Genomic DNA, 19,739 nt, shown 5'->3' on the forward strand with positions numbered 1-19,739 from the left:
TGGCGGGTGTCCAACCTAAATGCCAGAGACAGCAGTTTGCATCCTGTCTGAGACATAAAATCAGTGTTGTCTGTAATATTGAATGAGATAAGATTTCTCAATAAGAATGAGACAAAAGCAAGATCTCATTGACCTTGACCTTTGACAATCAAATTCTAATAAGTTCATAGTTGAGTCCAAATGAACATTTGGGGCAACTTTTAAGAAGCTTCCTCAAGGCGTTCTCGAGATCACATTTACAAGAGTGACACAGACAAAGTCACAATGACCTTGGCTTTGACCTATGACCAACAAAATCTACTCAGTTAATATTAAAGTACAAATGGATGTTTATGGCAAAATTTGAAGAAACTCTCTCAAGACGTTCTTGAGATCACTTTCACAAGAATGAGACAAATGGACGGACAACCCCAAAATATAATGACTCCAGCCTCGATTATTGTCATTGCAGAGGTATAAAAATGCAGATATGGCATCTAAATTGCTGCTTTCTGTAGTCATCCATTTGTTTAATTTCTACACTGGTTGTCCTATTTGATGTCCCTTAAGTCTATCCCAGTATGCATTGGGTGGGACGCATGATGCACTTGGACAGGACGCTAGTCGAACATCGGTCTTGATTCATCTTACCTGCAGTCAGACAATTGATGGAAACTAAAGCACCAGGAGAAAGCCCAGAAAAAACCCACTCTCAAAACCTTTAAACTGTGAGGCTGCTGCGGGCTGCACACCCAGCTCTGCGGTATGCACTTATAATAATACCTAATACTGATGGCACTCTGCAAACCACATTATACCCAGTGATGAATGAGAGCGAAATGGGTAAATATTGTAATGAACCATCATGCATTCCTGCAGGCACTCAGCTGGTGTCGACTCTTAATGAGCGCTAAAGAAAAGTGGCCACACTGCTTGTTGAAACATCTCTGATAGATGTTTCACATTACGGTCGAAAAAGGCCCCCATTAGAATATCCAAATCTCCTCAATTCAACCAGCGCCCCTTTGCTTTTCTCTTCTCACTTTTCCCTATCCTCTCTTTGCCACTCTGTCAGGCAGGGCAAAGCGTGCTGGTTGCTTTTCCAGGATAACACACAAGGGAGTGAGCTAATCAGAGGATCACTCCTACCCACTCTGAGCTCTTACACCTATGTCTAACTCCACAGATTTGCACAGCAGTGAGCCTGCAATCCTTGATCTTTCTGCTGCAGCATGGTGCTGTACAGATGCTGAATTTTTCACATTGGTACAGGCGAGGGCTCCTTCACATCTGTGCTTTATAAAAGAGCTAGATTTATGAATGAAGCCCGTTGTGTGTACAATGCATTACTCAAGCGATTGCAGCTTTGCTCGAAGGGTCACAGGAAACTAGTGGGTGTCAGCTGGTGGAACTCGGCTTCTCCCATTCACAGAAAAAAATTGGGGGCAGTGACTAACGAAGCATATGGAGGAGAAGACTCCAGTGGTGTCGTCAACCTGCCGATGAGTTGCAACTGTAATTTCTGATGCCATTTTACATACAATTACCAGCCATTTGTGCCTGGAGTGAGAGCTTGCCGCCGCTCGCAATTTGACACTTGAGCAGCGGCAGCAGCAGAGCTGTATGAAGAGGAGTGGGAGAGAGTGGGAGGTTTGATGTGGAACAAAAATTACATCTCTCCCCAACTGGGCGCTGATTTGTTTGTACGGCAGTTTGCTGTCTCTCTGATGAGCTCATTGTGCCTTTATCGGGTCCCTTTGTGTGGTGTGTATAAGAGTATTCTGATTGTGGATGTGTGAACACTCTAGATTAGATCATTGTCTTTTCATATACACACTACAGTCAACAAAAGTTGTATGTATTTTCCAGACAATCTAGTGTGTTTTAAAATGGTTTATTTTGTCTAAGGAGTAGAGTTTTCTCAATTCATGAAGGACATTTGATCTTTTGTAATTCGGAAAATAAAAAATCAAATTGGGATTCCTCAGACTATTTGTGCGTACAGTATTACAACAAAAGCTATTTCCCCTTCTCCAGAGAAAATCCTGTGATTCTGTGTGCTTGACCTTCAAGAAAAGTAGTGAAAAATCTAATGACATGCCCAGGACATTTCAACTTGAATGTATTAAGCAATGTCACATTCAGACCCTGACATATACTGTAAATACAGCAGTTAACCAGCACCAGCACACACTGACCCTCAGCTCTAAAACCAACACAGGCATTTTCAGATGAGCTCTTGGCAATTAGACTTGTAATGACTGAGTCTCTAACAACCATTTCCAAATCCAGTGTTATAGACCCATCAGGGGCATACTCTGTTTTGTATACATAGACTCAATATGATGACAAAGCAAAAAAGGACAAGTCAATTATCTTTTTAAAACACAGAGAAAAAAATATTTCAATCACTTAAAACAAACAAAAAAAGAAAAGAAAAGCAAGGAAAGGAAAAAAAAAGATGCCCTTCAGCGAATGATTAGAAAAAAGTAAAATCAAACATTGATTGCAAACTAAATTATGAGATCAAATCATGAGCGAACAAATCAATAAAGTCTTTATTAATCACCATTTCCAAATCCAGTGTTTGTCATGTGTTCATTTATGTAATTCCAAGACCTGTTTCGTCAAGTCTGCTCTTGAGTCCACCTTCTGCGTCCACACGTTGCATGTGGACACGGAAGGTGGTTTTTGGCATCACACTTGGACGCTAAAAGCACTGACAGAGCAGTGCTCTTTGATGAGTTTGGAATGAGAATGGGTTGGTTTACACTAAAGCAGGGTGTTCAGTTGCTCTTAAAAGAGTTCTGCTGTCTTTTCTTGGGTGTGAACCTTTTCCTGTGTTTTAGATTTAAATGTGTGTGTGTGTGTGTGTGTGTGTGTGTTTGTTTGTCATTCAGTTTAGTGTTTATGCAAGTGCAAGCATTTTGAAATTTATCACTATTTGTTTTCCAAATGAGGACATTGTCCTTCACAACACAGCCATTAACACTCAGCCTCTTCTTGTCATTCGTCCTTGGTTGTCAGCTTTTTCTCTTGAATTATTCCATGGTTCTGGCAGCTTTCTGGTTTGAATGCAATCGCGCCTCATTGTAAAGGGAGAATACCTCCTCTATGATAAAACAACGCTGCCTTGGGCCGGCCTGCCCACTGTATCAGAGCTAATTCTTTGCATACCAATACAAGCCGTCCTCTTTTACGTATTGGTATTCGGTTGTGGCTGCTGTGCTGACAGAGGCATTTCCATGTCCAGCTCTGCCCTGTCCTTGCCCTACGCTCATAATAGATATTGACAGGTGCAGCACAGATAACGTTAATCTGCATCCTAACAGGATTTCACATGTCATATAGCGCTTTCTCATCGCTGCCGCATTTAATTCACAACTTTGTTATGCCGCTAATAGTGTTTCACGGTGGCACAGCCCACGGCCTTTAGAGGGAAGGATGTGAAAGTGGAGCCTGACTCATTCACAGGTTTACTGTCTGAGCTGAGTAGGTGATGCTTCTTGGACTGAGCATGATGAAAAATACATATATCACTTACTAATTGATTTAGTTAACAAACAAGAGGGCTAAAAATGATATATTTCTGTTGTAATATTTACTTAAAACATGTTTCCTAAGGTCACAGTGACCTTGACCTGTGATCTTCAACCACCAAATTATAATCAGTTCGTTCTTGAGTCCAAGTGGACGTGCCAAATTTGAGGAAATTCCCCAAAGGCCTACTTGTGGTACTGCATTCAAAGAGACAGATGCGAGGTCACAGTAACCTTGACCTTTGACAAACAAATTCAAATTAGTTCATCAATGAGTCCAAGTGGACGTTTGTTCCAAATTTGAAAAATGTTCCTCTGTGTTCCTGAGATATCATATTCACAAGAATAAGACAGATAAAGTCACAGTGACCTTGGCCTATGACCACCAAAATCTAATCAGTTCAAGTTTAAGTGGACATTTGTGCCAAATGTAAAGAAATCCCATTCTTGAGATACTGCATTCATGAGAATGGGAGGACAGAAACCTGAAAAAAAGTATTAAAAGGTCTGTCTTACAAGTTAGGAGTGTGGAGCTTACAAATATGGCATTTACCCGGCAGAACGGCTCTAACCAAAGACTCAGATTGGTGGGAGCATTATGGGAATTGTAGGATCCAGTGGTAAGGAGTTTGATCAATACAAGGGACTAAAAGGCAGGATATCTTTGGCTTCTGTTGTAAAAATTCTGATCATTCCTTCTCTAATCTGTCTCCTGTGAGTACCCCAAATTTATGGATTTTACAGCAACAGCCAATTCGTTCATAAAATGTTATGCCTTGTTTGCTTTGCTGCCAGCATGCCAGTTACTAATGCTGTACCTCCTGCCATTTCAGAATTAGTTATCCTCTGTGTTTTCTGACCTGACCTCCACACTCACCTGAGCAGCTTGTGCAATATAAATAAATTTGCATTTGACTGTTATGTTTTCTTTCTTACATTACATCAGAGAGATGCTGTTCAGTGAAGAATGCAGCGACATAAAAAAAATGACACCACAAAGTCTGAAGATGGAGATGGATCAGTATTGTCCAGACTGGTGAGTGACCTCTTGAGTAGAATGCACACCAGAATCTTGCAGGTTACATAGAACATTTATTTCCAGCTTTTAACACTTAAGTCCAAAGTCAAATCATATTTACCAGCTACACCTGATATTTGAATTCAGGGGAATATTCAAATATATTCTGAAATGCCTGACACAAATATAAACAGATACTATATGTGGTAGCCTTGATATGAAAACGGAAGACGGACGATATATATTTCCAATTTGAGATAAAGAATGTTTGGAAAAGGTAAGTGGTGCTTTAATGTGAGATAGCGTAGACTGACGTTCCATCCGGTCAGCTCTTCAGATGTGATTTCAGTGTACAAACATGCACTACATAATGCATGAGGAGAGGCTGGATCAGGAGAGGTGTTACGAGGCTATCTGTGTATATGTGTGTGTGTTTGTGTGTGTGTTTGTATGTGTCAGGAAGTGAAGTATAAATCTCAGTGTTCACTCTCGGCCATGTGGTCGGAAGGCTTGTGGGATTCTCAGAGTGTGAGTTTCATCTCACCAACCTAATCAGGTTCATTAGCCTCCTATTTAATGGACAGGCGAGATAAGGAGAGGAATCAATTCATATTGTGCATTTGGCGGTCACAGATCTGTGCGCACCGAGAGGACGGTCTCCCCGCTGCTCCAAATCATGCTCATTGAGAAAGAAGCGGAAATTACCACTCCGGTGAACGCTGTGCTGACTGAAAATGACCTGATAAAGACCAATCAGAGCCCTGATGCTGCCTGAAAACTGCCTGGTGACAGAGTGAAGGTTTTGAGTTTTCATGGATTTCCAAACAGCTTAACTTCACATATTAGATAAAACTTCTTATCTCAGTTTTAAAACAAAAACTCTACGTTAGTCTCTAGGATACATAAACCATAAATCACATCAGTGGAAGTGTACACAATGACTGTGAGTGAGAAGTAAAGTCTCTGACTCAAATCGAGGAACTTGTGCCCATAATTTGCCTCTGAATGGAATGACGTGGGTAAGAAATAAAGACCTAATTCATGCCTTCAGTTTCCTGGCTGAAGTAATTTTGTTGTGTTTAACCTTTGCATCCTGTTTGTCTCCGTTCTTACATTTCTCCAAACACTGGTCTCTTAATTTTTGTCTGTCACTATATAAACATCAACTTTCAGTGGTATTACAATGTGATTAAATGCATGGATGGATTATTGAACGGGCCTACCAAGCCTAGGGACCCAAGGGGTTAGGGGTACCCTTGACTACACCTGCAAAAATGTTGCTCAAATTTACATGGACTGACCAGGAAGACTCAAAATCACTCACAAACGGTACAAAAAGACAACAACAAACATTAGCATCAAATAACCACAAAGAGACAAGAAGTGATCAAAAAAAGTACACAAAATGACCTCAAGGAGATACAGAGAGACCACAAAGAGACATAAAATAACCACAAATAAACAAAAAAAACCCCTCAGAGACATCAAATGACTACAATAAAATCCCAAATGACCAACAAAAAACACAAAATGACAACAAAGGACACAAAAAGACAACAAAGAAACATCAAATGACCATAAAGAGACACAGAAAGACCACAAGGAGACACAAAATAACCACACAAATTCTCAGAGGCACCGAATGACCACAATAACACTCCAAATGACCAAGAAAAAACACAAAATGACCTCAAAGAGACACAAAAAGACCAAAACTCAGAGACACAAAATGACTACAATAATAAGTAAGTAATAACCAAATAAGTACACAAAATGACATCAGGCCGACACAAAATACCCCAAAGAGACACAAAATGACCACAATAAAACACTTAATGACCACAGAGATACAAAACCACAAAAAGATGCATGAGAGCAAAAAACAGAAAAAAGAGGCAAAGCTACCACAAGGGGCCTTGCTGTGCGCAGTAGAAGAGATGGGACCTTTTACATATCTATGCTGAGGGGCGGCATATTGTCTCAATCAGCCAATGATCACATATAGTTGAAAATTATACTTTAAAGGAACAGTGTGTAAGATTTGAGGAGATTTGTCAGTGTCTGTTAAGACTGCAGATTGCAAACACCCACTAGCTTAGCATGTTTAGACCACTATTCAGATATAACTGAAAACAACTGTGCAGGTGTGCGCAGACCTGCATGGACATATAATAATGGATCACAGTTGATAAGACATTCATATTTATGTAAATGGAATTTTAGATATACATTTGCCATATTTTAATAAATTAATTTTGTAAAAAAGAAAAAAAAAAGCCTCAGCAGTATCTGTAAGCCCTGTAACAACATGACCTTCTAGCTTTCAATTATTCTCAATCCAAATTTGACCCACTGATTCACTTTTTTTTATCCCTTTAGCCAACACTGACATCAGGGTTACTGAACACTCTCAAACATCACATTCAATGACTTTTTATGGCCTCTTCAAGCCCATTTTCCTCAAATTCAAGGACCCAGTCCAGCAAAGTTTGGGACACGGATCAAGGTTAATTGCTGGTTTAACACTGAAAATATTTATGAGAAGTAGCAGGCTTTACAGAAACAGTCAACAATTAAAAAGAGAGAGAGAGAGGCTTGAATGTGTGTACACTTCTGAATAATTGTGTTGTGCTGCAGTGATGGCACACATCAAAGGAGCTATTTAAATTCAAGTATGTTAAATGTCCATTGTCATTTTATGTCTGTTTTCAAAAACTTTAATGAAAAGTCCTTATTTTTTCCTTGTAATTAACAAACTTTCAAGGATTTCAAGGACCAAATGGAACCCTATAAATGTAGAACTTTGATGCATTTATTCATTAACTGTTTGTGAGTGAAAATAATTCACTCTTTAAGTTGTTTCTGGCTAAGTTTTGGCAGCTTGAGGGTAATGCTGCTTATTCAGGGGCGACTTTTGCTCAGAGACATGTTTTTAATGGGTTCATGTTTTAAAATTGGATTTTCTATGAAAATGTAATTCCATGGTTGCCCCATCAACTTTATGCAAATGCACCAATTAGTGTTTGGAATAAATATACATTAATTTTTGTGCAATGGCAAAAAAAAGCAAAAATTGTCTCATTCAACCTTGTCATCACCTGTTCCTTTTATCTCCTCTGCTGTGTGACCCTGACAACTTGATAAATATTTAAGTTTCCATTGCTTGTTTTTCAACCTTTTTGGAGAAAAAAAAGCAACTTTGACTGTTGTTCGTCTGAGAGTCATGTCGTTTGGTCAAAAATGCCCAGCTTTTTCAAGATTTGCGTGTCTGGGTTCATATCTGGCCCAGCGTGGGCCGCTGCAAGCTTCCACTGTCACACAAATCACCAGGATGAAAAGTTCACAGCTCGGTGACAGGAAGCTGAGGGGGTAAAGCTTTCACTGCTGTTTCGCTCTGTCTGATGCCTTGTCTTTGAGTCTCAGCCCTGTGAATGCTTTGATCGTCTTAAGACATAAAGCTGGATCCCATGTCTCCCATTTTTCTTTGGTATAAAAGTTGTGCTGTATGGATGTGGCCAGCCGTGAGATGAGCTGGGGTTCATAAGCAGTAACGGTCCAGTAGGGCTGAACATGTGAAAAATGAGACCTGTTCAAAACAAAAATAACACCAGCATCATTGTCCCTCTACTTTCTGATCACTGCAGGGAACACTAATTCCTGCATCGACACTGGACACCACGCTTGAGGTGTTTAATGGGCGTAGTTCCTGGGGATACTGGGCTTTTAAATTCGACACAGCTCTTATACAATCTTTACTTCATTAGCTGGTCTGCCTGGTTGTGTCTAGACTTCACTTTGAGTCCATCTACAGTCATTATCCAGCCCAACAATCAACTTTACCCATTAAAAATACAGAAAAAGTGTGCACTAATGCACAGATAGACTTATTGTCATGATTGGTAGGTGGTTTTGTCTATTATTTTCTTTAGTTACAGGCCAGTTCAGCCCTCTGCGTTCGCTGGTCATTCAACAGCTTTTAATCAAGCACAAAAGCAGAAATCTTACTGATATAAATGGTAAATGGACTGGTGGTTTTCTATCAGACAAAGCGCTCTCACACATTCATTCGCACATTCACAAACACCAATGACAACGGAGCAACCGTGTAATGAGCTGGCTCATACATCGAGAGCATTAGGATTCAGTATCTTGCCCAAGGAGCAAGACGTGGACGGGAGGAGCCACAGATCGAAGCACCAACCCAGAGATTAGTGAGTGAGCTGCTCTACCTGCTGAGCCACAGCTGCCTCCGTCAATATATAACACAAAGACTAAAACACCAGTTAAAATTTCAGCAATACAATGAAAGCAGCATGACGCTGTACAAAACCACATATTAAAAATAATTATAATGTATCAGCTCAAATTATAAAAAGGGGTTGCAAAGGGAAGGAGAATTCAATGTACCCAGAAATGAGACTCTATAGCAGACCCAGGGGGCGAAACATTTAAGTGAAAACAAAGGTTTTGCTTTTTTTGTGTGTGTGTGTGACTATTTTGCCTCCATAACATGCCTTTCAGATTTAATTGAGATTTCTGCTCTGGAAATGTATGCTAAAAATGCACATTTATTTAGGTAATGGCCCTTTTTTTTTTTTCTTACACACTGAATCAGAAATTTCCACTTTAGTAAATAAACTTTTCAGTGTTATTCATGTCTGTATTCAGAAGATTTTTTTTTACAGATAAATTCCCCCACATATCATCCATAGCCTGATTTATATAACTTTTTATTCCTTAAAACATGGTGAAAATTATTTTTTGTAATGTCTGATAAAAGTATTTTATAATCTATATGTAAAAGCCTTTGACTTCCGTGTCAACAAAATGAAACAAAAAATGTTGAACATGGCTTTATCTAACGCTCAGATTTCTCTTCTGGAAATGTACACAATACATCACTTGCATATCTAAATGTAAATAACCAACTGGGGAAGTTTCATGGTGACATCTGCTAGGCAAGAGATTTTACCTGGAGTGTGTCTACACTCGATGATACACAACTTTGGAGTGGATTTTGAGCAGCAGCAGTGAGCACGCACTTGATCCAGGAAAAGCTTGACTCACCACCGTTCGATTTCTCTGAATCAATTTAAAGCATCATAGTCAGGTTGGTAAACATGCCTGTGCAGTGCTCCGATGATGTCACATTACATGATTTATTGATCTATGACTCTCAAGTTCAAAGTTTTCGGTTACTGCCTGCTCAAGTTTAGAGCCACTAACAGCAGCTTTAAATACCGAGGCATATAAGGATTCGGTAATGGAGGCAAACTGGGCAAGTGATACCTACTTGGCACTCGCGCTCAGCTAAGCGGCCGCGCACACACCCATGCACAGACACACTGTAGGCCTGGAGGAATTACAGCACAGGGAGGTGGGAGTACTGCAGCAGTGCGTCCCAATAAGACAAGGTCACCTTAAGTGGATTGGGATGAGGGGAAAAAGCAATTCCCTCAGGACAAAAACAGGGAGCAACTCATGAAAAAGTAATTAAGCAGGATGCACATCAGTGGATGCCACAGGCGGAGAAGGCAAGGAGAGAGATGAATAAGCCCTGAGGACGAGGGGAATGTTTGTACACAACATATCTGGGAGATGTTCGCTAAATGCACACAACGGAATCATTTAACCTCGGACATTCTTGGGTATGCGGTGTGCTTGTTTTTGGAAACGATCAGTCAATAGTTTTTCTATTTTCAACAACTTTTGATAGTCAACTACATATTGAAGAAATGGCCCACCTTCCTCTGCCTCATTCCGGCTCTGTTTGGCTTACCCTGACATTCTTACCCTAACCTCTTACCCTAATGTGGTGTATTATGCTCAGTTTCTTAAAGTTCCTTTTTTGGTCAGGCAAGGAGGCCTCGAGGTTAGAGGTCTAGGGATGTTTAGGCCTGGAAGACAAGTGTGTAGAATACTTGCGCCAGGCTAGAAGTAACATGGAATAAGGCTCCTTCCAAATAAGGAGATAATTGTGGGGTTTTGTGATTGTTCACAGCAGGTGAAGAGTTGCTTTACGGACAAATGTATTGATGCCTGTACGTATTTAAGAGTTTTGCATGAGCTGAAAGAGAGAGATTCGCATTGGTCCTGAATCCTCTCCCAGGCAAACCATGGGGCCTGGTGGATGCTGAACTTTGCTGCAATAAATTGATTATTATGCAACCGAGTCGGTGTCCGCGGAGGTTTCTTCATCTTCCACACATCATTGCTACTTAACAAAACAACTACACTAACAATCCCACTCCTCTTGCCAAAGTACTATAGGGAGAGTAAAGGAGGTCATTCCTTTGCCGTCCTTGGAATTGCAAATGTACCTGCCCATCTGCTTGATCTGAGCCATTTGAATGCATTTACCATGAGACAGTATATGGGTATACTACTATTGTAGTAAAGGATGATTTTAACTTGGAAATTTGTTGATTGGCAAACATGTCAGGTTGAATTTGGTGTATCAAATTGGCAACTCGACAGCAAATTCCCTGACTGCTTTTTCATTGCCAGTAAACCTCCAGGAAAAAAAGATATAGAGCTTGCAGGGTCTTGTGTCGAAAAGAATTTTTCCTTTTTTTGCCAGATCAGAGGGTAGAAATGAATCTCAGGCATAAAGCATCTTACCAACTTTAGATCAATGCAAAGTCTGTCATTCAGGTTGAGGAATTTCGCTATGTTTGAACATCTACTGTTAGACAGCCACTTGTCTTCCATCAGAATAAACTCGCTGCGGTCCAGAGCTGTTAAATGGCTGCATCAGTGCAGACAATCCATCACAGTGAATAGAGACAGACAGACAGGGCCAGTGAACACACCATTCTTCCCCAACACTCACTGATATCAGACATAAATCCATCCGTCATAGCCTTGGCAGTGGCCTCACACACGCCAACACTCGAGCAGGTAGACCAGTGGTGCTTGTGTGCCTACGTCAATGCACACAAAGCTCATAGTGCCGTGTTATATCACGGGTGCATGAATATTAATGACAACATTACTTGGAGCTTTGTTTAGCAGCTTGTTGGCTCTGACGTACCTTCGATTCTGTACTGTTTGTACTGTTCCTTTCACTATGGCACTCCCACGCAAACAATGACATGCTACACCCGTGGTTGAATGAGAGGTCATAGCCACTGATGTTCAGACGTGCTTTCTCTTAAAAACCAGTGGATTTTGGAGGAATTATTGTAAATGTTTTGTTTGTCTGAGGCGTCCAGCATTTGAAATGCAAATAAGCGCAGCTAGAGCAGGCTGCCACTCAAAGCTTTTAATGTAAGCACATGTACAACAATTTGAAAATACTGTTTTACAAATTCAAGTCATGAATTCAAATATTTAATTAACAAATATAGGCAGTATAAGGTTCTCCAGGCCTAAATAAAAGTGTTGATGATTAAGAGTGTGGTCTGGTTCTGCTGTTGGGTGAAAAACACTTGTATCTTTCGTTTTTCGGGATGTTTTGTATGTTCCTGAGCAGTTAAAAAAGAAAAGGAAGGGAAAGAAAGAATGAAGATGGAAGGAAGGAATGAACAAAGGAAAGAACAAAGAAAAGACATAATAATGTATAGACAAACAAGAAAAGGAGGTATGAAGGACAGAAAGGATACAGAATAAACAAAAGGGGAGAGGGAAGGAAGGAATGTACGAATGAAGGAAGGAACAAACAATATAAGAATGCATAGTCAAATAAAGGCTAAGAAAGACAATAAGGAAAAACATGAGGGACTGAAGGTATAAATGATGAACAGAACAGGAGATGGGAGATGGAAGGAAGGAAGAAAGAAAGGAGTAAATAAAGGAACAAAAAAAGAGGCAAGAATGCATAGATAAAATAAGAAAGGTATGCAAAAAAGAAATGGGGGGGTTAAAAAGACAGAAGTAATCCTCTTGAGAGAGGTGGTGAGAGAGGGGGGGAAAGGAAGAAAAGATGAATCATAAAAAGAGAAAGAAGGAAGAGAAGTCAACGAACAAAGGAAAAAAAGAGGGGAGTGGGCAAAGAAGGGAAGGAAATGAAGGAATAAGGCAAAAATGATAGAATGCCAAGAAAAAGGGACAGGCATAAGATGAAAGTTGTCAGCCATCAGATAGTGAAAAGCACAACTATAAAGAAAAAGGAACCGATAAAAGAACAAAAGTAAAATAAGTAAAGATGGAAAAGAGAAAGACAGAAGTAAATAAATAAGTAAAAATGGTATTAAGTGTGTACAAAGTACAAGATTTCCCTTAAAATCAAAATACTCAAACAAAGTACCTCAAAATGGTACTTAAGACAAGAGGAAAGCTTGGACATAATGGATTTGCAAAAGTACATTTACTCAAGTATGGTATAGCAGTTAGCCATTTTCCACCTCTCCACATAAAAGCAGAATGATGAACTCGGGGGGCAGGTGAGTCAGATGACCTGTGCAGATTTGTTTGCTATGGATGTTATCTATCGGAGAAATGGAATATGAGGCATCTGTACGGCAGCGTCGGAGTGGGGGCAGGATGCAGTCAGCGGTGACATGGTGCACATCTGTCAGTCTGCTTCCCCCTAACAGGAGGTATGAATTTGTGTGTGTGTGTGTGTGTGTGTGTGTGTGTGTGTTTGGGGGGGGGGCAGAGAGCCTGCTGACAGCCAGCTGTTAAACTACGACATGTACGACGGAGGCTGACAGGACCTCCGCTTTGAAGTGACAGCTACCGCCATCAGGCCGCTAAAGCGTGTCACCTAATAGGTGCAGCAAGAGGGTGACGGGCACAGTCAGGCAAGGGTCGCTGCCTCAGACGCCCTTTTTTAAAATATTTGTCTTCAGTTAAAGCTGTTTAAACACCAATGTGGTCCTTAGAAAGATTAGTTTTAGATTAGTGTTTAGTCCAAACATATTATCTCCTTTGATAATTGAAATAATAAAGATAAGACAAACCTGCTCCCTTAACATACTTTCATTTTTCACCAGCTGGTTTCTTTGCTGCCCAAATTTAGTTTGTTCAGTTTTTGGCATTAATCGGGTAAGTACAAGAAGTGTTTCTAATTTTCTTTATTTTTTCTTTTCAGTTTCAATTTTCATCTCAGTTGAATATACACAGACGTTTCAGTTAGGCTTTTTTCAGTATGTGGTAGTCATTTGGCTTCGGGGTTGAGTCATTATAATATGTCACCAACAATGAATATCAGTCAATTCATCACTGGCAGCATAGCGGGTATTTTTAGGAAGATAGGTGTCCTCAGATTTGCCTCATGGAAAGTCTTCTAGGGCCACTTAAGAACATTACTTCTTGACAAATATTGAGTCTTGTTTACAATTACATGCTACATTTTTATTGCCCTTTAAATGAACAACAGGACTAGTTAAAATAAGTGACAGGACTAGAATCAGCAGGGGGGCTTCATATGATTTAGAGAGGACCTCCCCTTTTCTTTTTATTTAAATTTACTGACATTATCACCTGGAAGTCAAGGCTTAACATAGCATAGCAAAACAAAAAACCTTGCAAACGACAGAGCATAAATAACTGAGATGCTGATCACCAGGTTTGAACATTATCACTCTATTAAACTGCCATTTATAGATGTTAACAGGGTAAGGTATGTCCAGAAAGCCATTATCGAGTATTAAACATCTGTGTTATTATTTATGCTGCAACATAGATGCCTCGCCTGCATGGCATGACATTTTGATCAGACAGTTTCCAGGCTGCAAACTGCTGCATATGACTATTTAAGACCAACTAACAATAACACTGTTGTTAACCACTGAAATGTAAGAAAATTAAAGTTTTGTGAACAACTTTTAAAAGCTGATTGAGACATTCTAAAAACAGTAGTCAGTTTGGCAGAAGCCCCAATCTAACCAATATTTATAATGCTGATAAACACTTCTAATTCCTATTTAACTGAGTGATGTGATGGCCCCTCTGCTGGGTTCCTCTGCTTGTGCTGAGTTTTCTCATTCCAGAGCAGCAGACTTGATTGAGTGCAATCAGTGGCATGAGACACACCTGGGCCCACTGAGCTCCCAGCACACATAAGACAAACCAGCAGTCCGTCCATGCTGGAAGGTATCCTCAGCACCTCTCTGCTTTGTGTCTTTGCTTCCTTTTTTAAAAAAAAATAAATACATTTACACCCTTAAAGCATCCACTCCATACAATACTCACGCTACAGAATTTTCATACTTACTTGTGTGACCTGTTAACTTGTTTTAATCCATTTTCTTTGGTTAATGGATTACTTTATTTGTTAGTCTTTATGTGTTTCTCCTGATTTTTTTTGTCCAGCTGAAGAGCCAGGTCGTGATAACATTTAACATGGCTCGTGCCGATTCACACACAGCTATTATCACGAGTCTGTGTTTGGCCCAACATGGTGGGTCATATTCAAAGAAATTTTCACTTGACAAGTTAGTGACATGGTAGATTTCTGTGACATAAACTTAAAATGACACGTAACCTCCACAATTAGTACAAATTACCAGAGGTCGAGAAATAATACGAGTCCCAAGCAAATGAATCATTATCTATAAATAACCTGATTTTTAACCAAGAGCCCTTCTAACCTGTTTTGGGGTAGATACAGGCAGCATTTGTGTGTTGTTGCAATGTGGCAACAAAGCAGAAATACATGTAAATGTTAGAGTATGTAGGGGTGAAAACCACAAGAACTGTGTGTGGTCACTTTGAACTGCTCGTGTTCACCACGTCAGGTTATGCATGCTGGTGGAGATTGCTGATAGTTGAAAGAACATTGAGAAAGTTGAAAAAAAAAAGGCTTAGAAGTCCTTTTCAGAAACAGCAGACATATTTTATGATCTAGCAAACCCATTTCCGCTGCAAAATTTCTACTCACAGAAATTGTCGCTCTATATCACAAAGACTCCAAAATAAAGCTGTCAGGTTACAATCATTGGTTCAATAAAATAGACCTCTTAAGGAGACACAGCTTTCAGCATGAAGTTCTCTGGATATTTGTCACTTCCAGCAGCAACAGTAAAGTAACTTGTGTGCAATAAACTAGAAGTCTTCATGGGTCCAAAATAATGAACCTGATCTGAAAGCGAAGCTACAAAAACTGCATAGATTAATTTACAAAAAAGGGAGATCCAGGGCATGTCACTCAGACACATCTATGGCTTTTTCAGTCCATGGAGTGCTTTTGGGTGATGAATGTGTGTTAAATCTGGATCCTGATTGCTTTCTTACTCAAGTTAAAGCCTAAACAACAAACAGAAGAATGAGCACTGTCACACATGGCTGAACAAAAACTGTATGCTCAAATATCATGAAGATAAAATCAACCAAACTCTGTGAATAAAGATATCACAGAAAACACATAATATGAATACATAAAACTCAATCATACAGACACTAAATCAAACTTTCACTTACCTTGCAGACACCAAAATGTGTTTTATCAGTTGTCAAGACTCACACTGTTAATGACAGTTGCTGTATCAATGTCTGACACCCTCACCTGTCAATTAAAGTCCCCAAAATAAATTGTATGGCCATTGCATTCATTCAAAGCTCTCGCTAAACAACCACCAGTGGAACTCGTTTGGCTCACAAAACCACCAACAGAACAAAATAAATAAAATATCACGACTCTAGCACTCTGCACCCAATGACTGAGCTGTGATTATCGGCCAAGGGCACTCGACTGTTTTGTGTGTGTAAATGTGTGTGTGTGAATGACTTTTCTTATCAGGTGCGAGCAGAAAGCAGGTGTGTGGCTTTTACTCCGACAGAAAGCGGAACATTTGGAAAACATACCGTACGCGATGGGGATGTCCAGATCGCCCTGCCAGGACATCTGCCCCGATTCGTCTATGGAGTGCTGCGCTGTAAAAACACGACAATGGGCCACTTGTTTACGGCTCATTCTCACTCCAACACTGCTTCGGATTCATTAAAACTCCAAAGGAGGACAATGGCAGGGGAATCTACTACTGTGCCGTGCTGCACTCACACTGGCAGAAGTGTTACTTTGTCATTGGAAGTGTGGATTTAATCACAGTTAATGAATGTGTGTGTGGACTTTGCAAGATGTCACTTCAAGCCATTACGTGTTGTACTGTCCAACTTCCACTGAGCTGAAAACAAGCACAAGCACATTATTTGTTTTTTTACTGCACAGTCCTGTGCATACTTGTTTGGCAGCAAGACGACGACAGCATGACACAGTAGCTTTGTCAGTGCAATGATTATTATTCTGAGCTTGTTTTTCAGGAGACTGTGAAGCGGAAAACACATAACGAGGATGGACATTACCTTTCAAGTGGCCACGTCCGAGTGTCACAAACCCAGAGGAGATGAAGTTGTGCATGTCTTGGCCTCCGCTGCGCAGGTTTTCCTTGCCATAGTGCCCTAGTGAGACAAGAAATTGTGGGAAAATAATATTACAGCAAAATATCTGAGGGCAGTAGGGCTTGTCGTTCTCTTTGCATAAATGTGTAGTCACACCAGAAAGTCGTGGAGTGAATTTCATTGGTGTGTTTTGAAATAGGTGATGCTAGAGGCTTGGTAATGCACACTACTAGCAGAGCTAGTAATTGGTGGACTGTCTGAAAATGTCTGATAATGTCCAATCTGACAAATTAGTCTGAAAATGTCCAATCTGACAAAAAGCCCATTTCTTCAACAGCACCATCATCCAGAAAACATTCTTTGCTCCTGTGTCCCGTTTCTCCAAAAGTACACACTCCTTGCAGTTAGACAAACCAATTGCCATAAATAATGTTTAAATTGTACATTTCTTTAAACCCAAGATACATTTACAGCTTATATTTGTACATTATTTTGTAGTGGATCCATTGTAACTTTATATTTCTTAACAATGCTGTGGTGAATGTACAAGGTTATGTTTAGGTGTAAAAAAACACTTGTTTATAGTTAGAAAAAGATCATGTTTTGCCCTAAAACCGCCACAGACGTTTGGTGGCACAAAATCTACTGAAAAAGCAGGGACAGCTTGGTTAAAAACACCCAGGATTGGTACCTAGAATGCGGCTACGAAAAGCTGCAAAAAGCTGGTAAAGAAACACCCGAGATCGGTGGCTTGAATGCTGCTGGGAAACTGAAACTAGTAGCACGGGGGTATTTTTGGAGAAATGGGCTTTTGGTCCAATGGGACATTTTTCAGACTAATGGGGCATTGGAATTTGGACTGACAACATTGGGATTGCACCAGTTATTGGGTTTCTATCACTGGCAAGCCAACAGCTTGGATACCGTAAACATAGTAGGAACAAAGTAACACTTTTGCCTAATGATTGACATTGATTCTTTTTATCTTCTCAGTACTTGGCTGTTTATTCCTTGAGGTTAACTATGACATTCAAGGTGCATTTCAGACAGACACATTCTGTCACAGAGTAAAATTCTGTGGCATAAGCTGCTAATGGCGGGTCAAAGGTGATGACCTTGGTGCTGAAATGAACTGACAGTACAATCTGTAGCTCAAATTATTTGCTTTTAGATTCTAGGTCAATTTTGTATGAATTCAGCAATTGTGATGCCATGTTTTTCACAAATTCAATTACGATAATTTCATTTGCTAATGCAACTTATTCACATTCCCTCTCCATGGCCAAAGTTGGTCAGGCAAAGTCGTATTTGACCCATCCTTCATATCAAAATGATGGACAAAACACGATTTCTCAAAAATGCAGTCAAAACTTAGATAGTGACACAGAATGGGAGGAATCACTCTAGGAGCAAGCAGCTACACAACTCCATAAACTACAATAGCGTGTGCCATTTAAGAGTATCTAGCTCTCCGTTGCCTCAAAGGTCAACACTGTCAAGAAGACAGTTTGCTAATGGTCAACAGCACAAAGTTGAATTCAAAGCAAGCATGTATTTCCTTTGCCCCCACTAGTAAACCCACTGATTGTGGCAGCTCCATCCAAATTCACTGCAAAATACAATCAGTTTAAATGCTGATGTGACTGGGCCTTAACACAAAGGAGGATCTGTATTCATTCCCCCAGTCATATCTGCCATTTAATAAAGGAGTAGCCACAGATGACAAGAATACTAAACACGGCTAAAATGGCACAGATGACTCTCAGGTGGGATCATCCGCTCATCAATATGTATTGCTTAAGGATGCCAGAGATGCACTCTGCAGGTTTCACAACTTTTCTATCACCCATTTATCAAACCTTAAGTGAAATATTACATTTAATCTAAGATACAATTGTGGTGCTTTTGGATCCTCAGAGGGAAGGTGATTGGGGTTGGACACACTTGATTTTAGAAAGGATTTAAAATTCCCATCTTTGAGGATGCCAGCACACCCCTGGTATCCACCCTTTTGGATTTCCCCTGTGTTAAAAGACCACTCTGTAATGCAATTTGTACCACATCAGTGTTAACTCTGCTCCGAACCAGTGCTGTAAATGAGAGTGCGGCCTGAACACAAAGGAGCAAAACAAGGTGCCTGCTAACACCCTGACAGCTTTCGATTGTCCTGTCGATCACATACAAGTCTTAGGAAGAAACAGAAGAATGCCGTGTTGACGAACACAGCAAAAAGAACAAAAAAAGTTGTTTTTATCAACCCTCTCCTCTCTTCCCTTTTTCCACATTAACTGCCAAACAGTTAAATGCCTCTTTCTCCAAGGATCCTGCATGCACCAAAGTTTGACACTCAAGCCTGAGACATTTGTTTCTTTTTATCAAACCCAGAGGATGACTTTAAACTGATTACTGATGCTCTATCTTTCCCTGCATTTAGTGCTTTTACAAACACAGTGTTTTGTCCATGTAGATGATACAGTAGCGTATATCTGTGTAATGTCCCCCACGGTGAAATGCTGATGATTCATAACCTCCACATGCTCCAAGGACAGCACCATGGAGCTAAAGCAGGTAGTGGAGACACTGACTGTGATATAAATTGCTCCCATGTGGTAATACAAACCTATAGTCCCTTATTATCTCTGGAAATGTTCCTCAAAATTGCCTTATCTTCACTACATAATGAGAAAGATATGTCTGTTCTTTTAGGAAATAACCACAATATTGAAGTTTTTCATCACTGTATTCATGTAGGAGGAACTATTTTATTTCAGAGATAAAAACTCAAATTTCCTGATTAAAGTAAAATTTACAAAGTAATATTTGAATTGGCCTTTAGGAAAATGTAAACAGTCATTAAATTAGTGACCCAAGTGCTCTGCACTCCATTCATACAGGGTAGGAGTTAATGTCAAAGGGGGTCA

At 40.0% G+C, this 19,739-nt stretch overlaps 1 protein-coding gene across 2 annotated transcripts in view; it reads right to left on the reverse strand.

The window, feature by feature from the left end:
• shisa6a (shisa family member 6a) overlaps positions 1-19,739 on the reverse strand; it is a 94,377-nt gene that overhangs the window by 58,976 nt on the left and 15,662 nt on the right. For both annotated transcript variants that reach the window (XM_088069260.1, XM_042505523.2), the window contains exons 4-5: positions 16,783-16,878; positions 16,285-16,353 (exon numbers count right to left, since the gene is read on the reverse strand). In XM_088069260.1, coding sequence (XP_087925386.1) covers positions 16,285-16,353; positions 16,783-16,878 — 165 coding nt within the window. The remainder of the gene's footprint in view (positions 1-16,284; positions 16,354-16,782; positions 16,879-19,739) is intronic.

This window comes from Plectropomus leopardus, chromosome 18, assembly GCF_026936395.1.
Source record: "Plectropomus leopardus strain MGB_pleo_1.0 chromosome 18, ASM2693639v1, whole genome shotgun sequence".
Lineage (NCBI taxonomy): Eukaryota > Metazoa > Chordata > Actinopteri > Perciformes > Serranidae > Plectropomus > Plectropomus leopardus.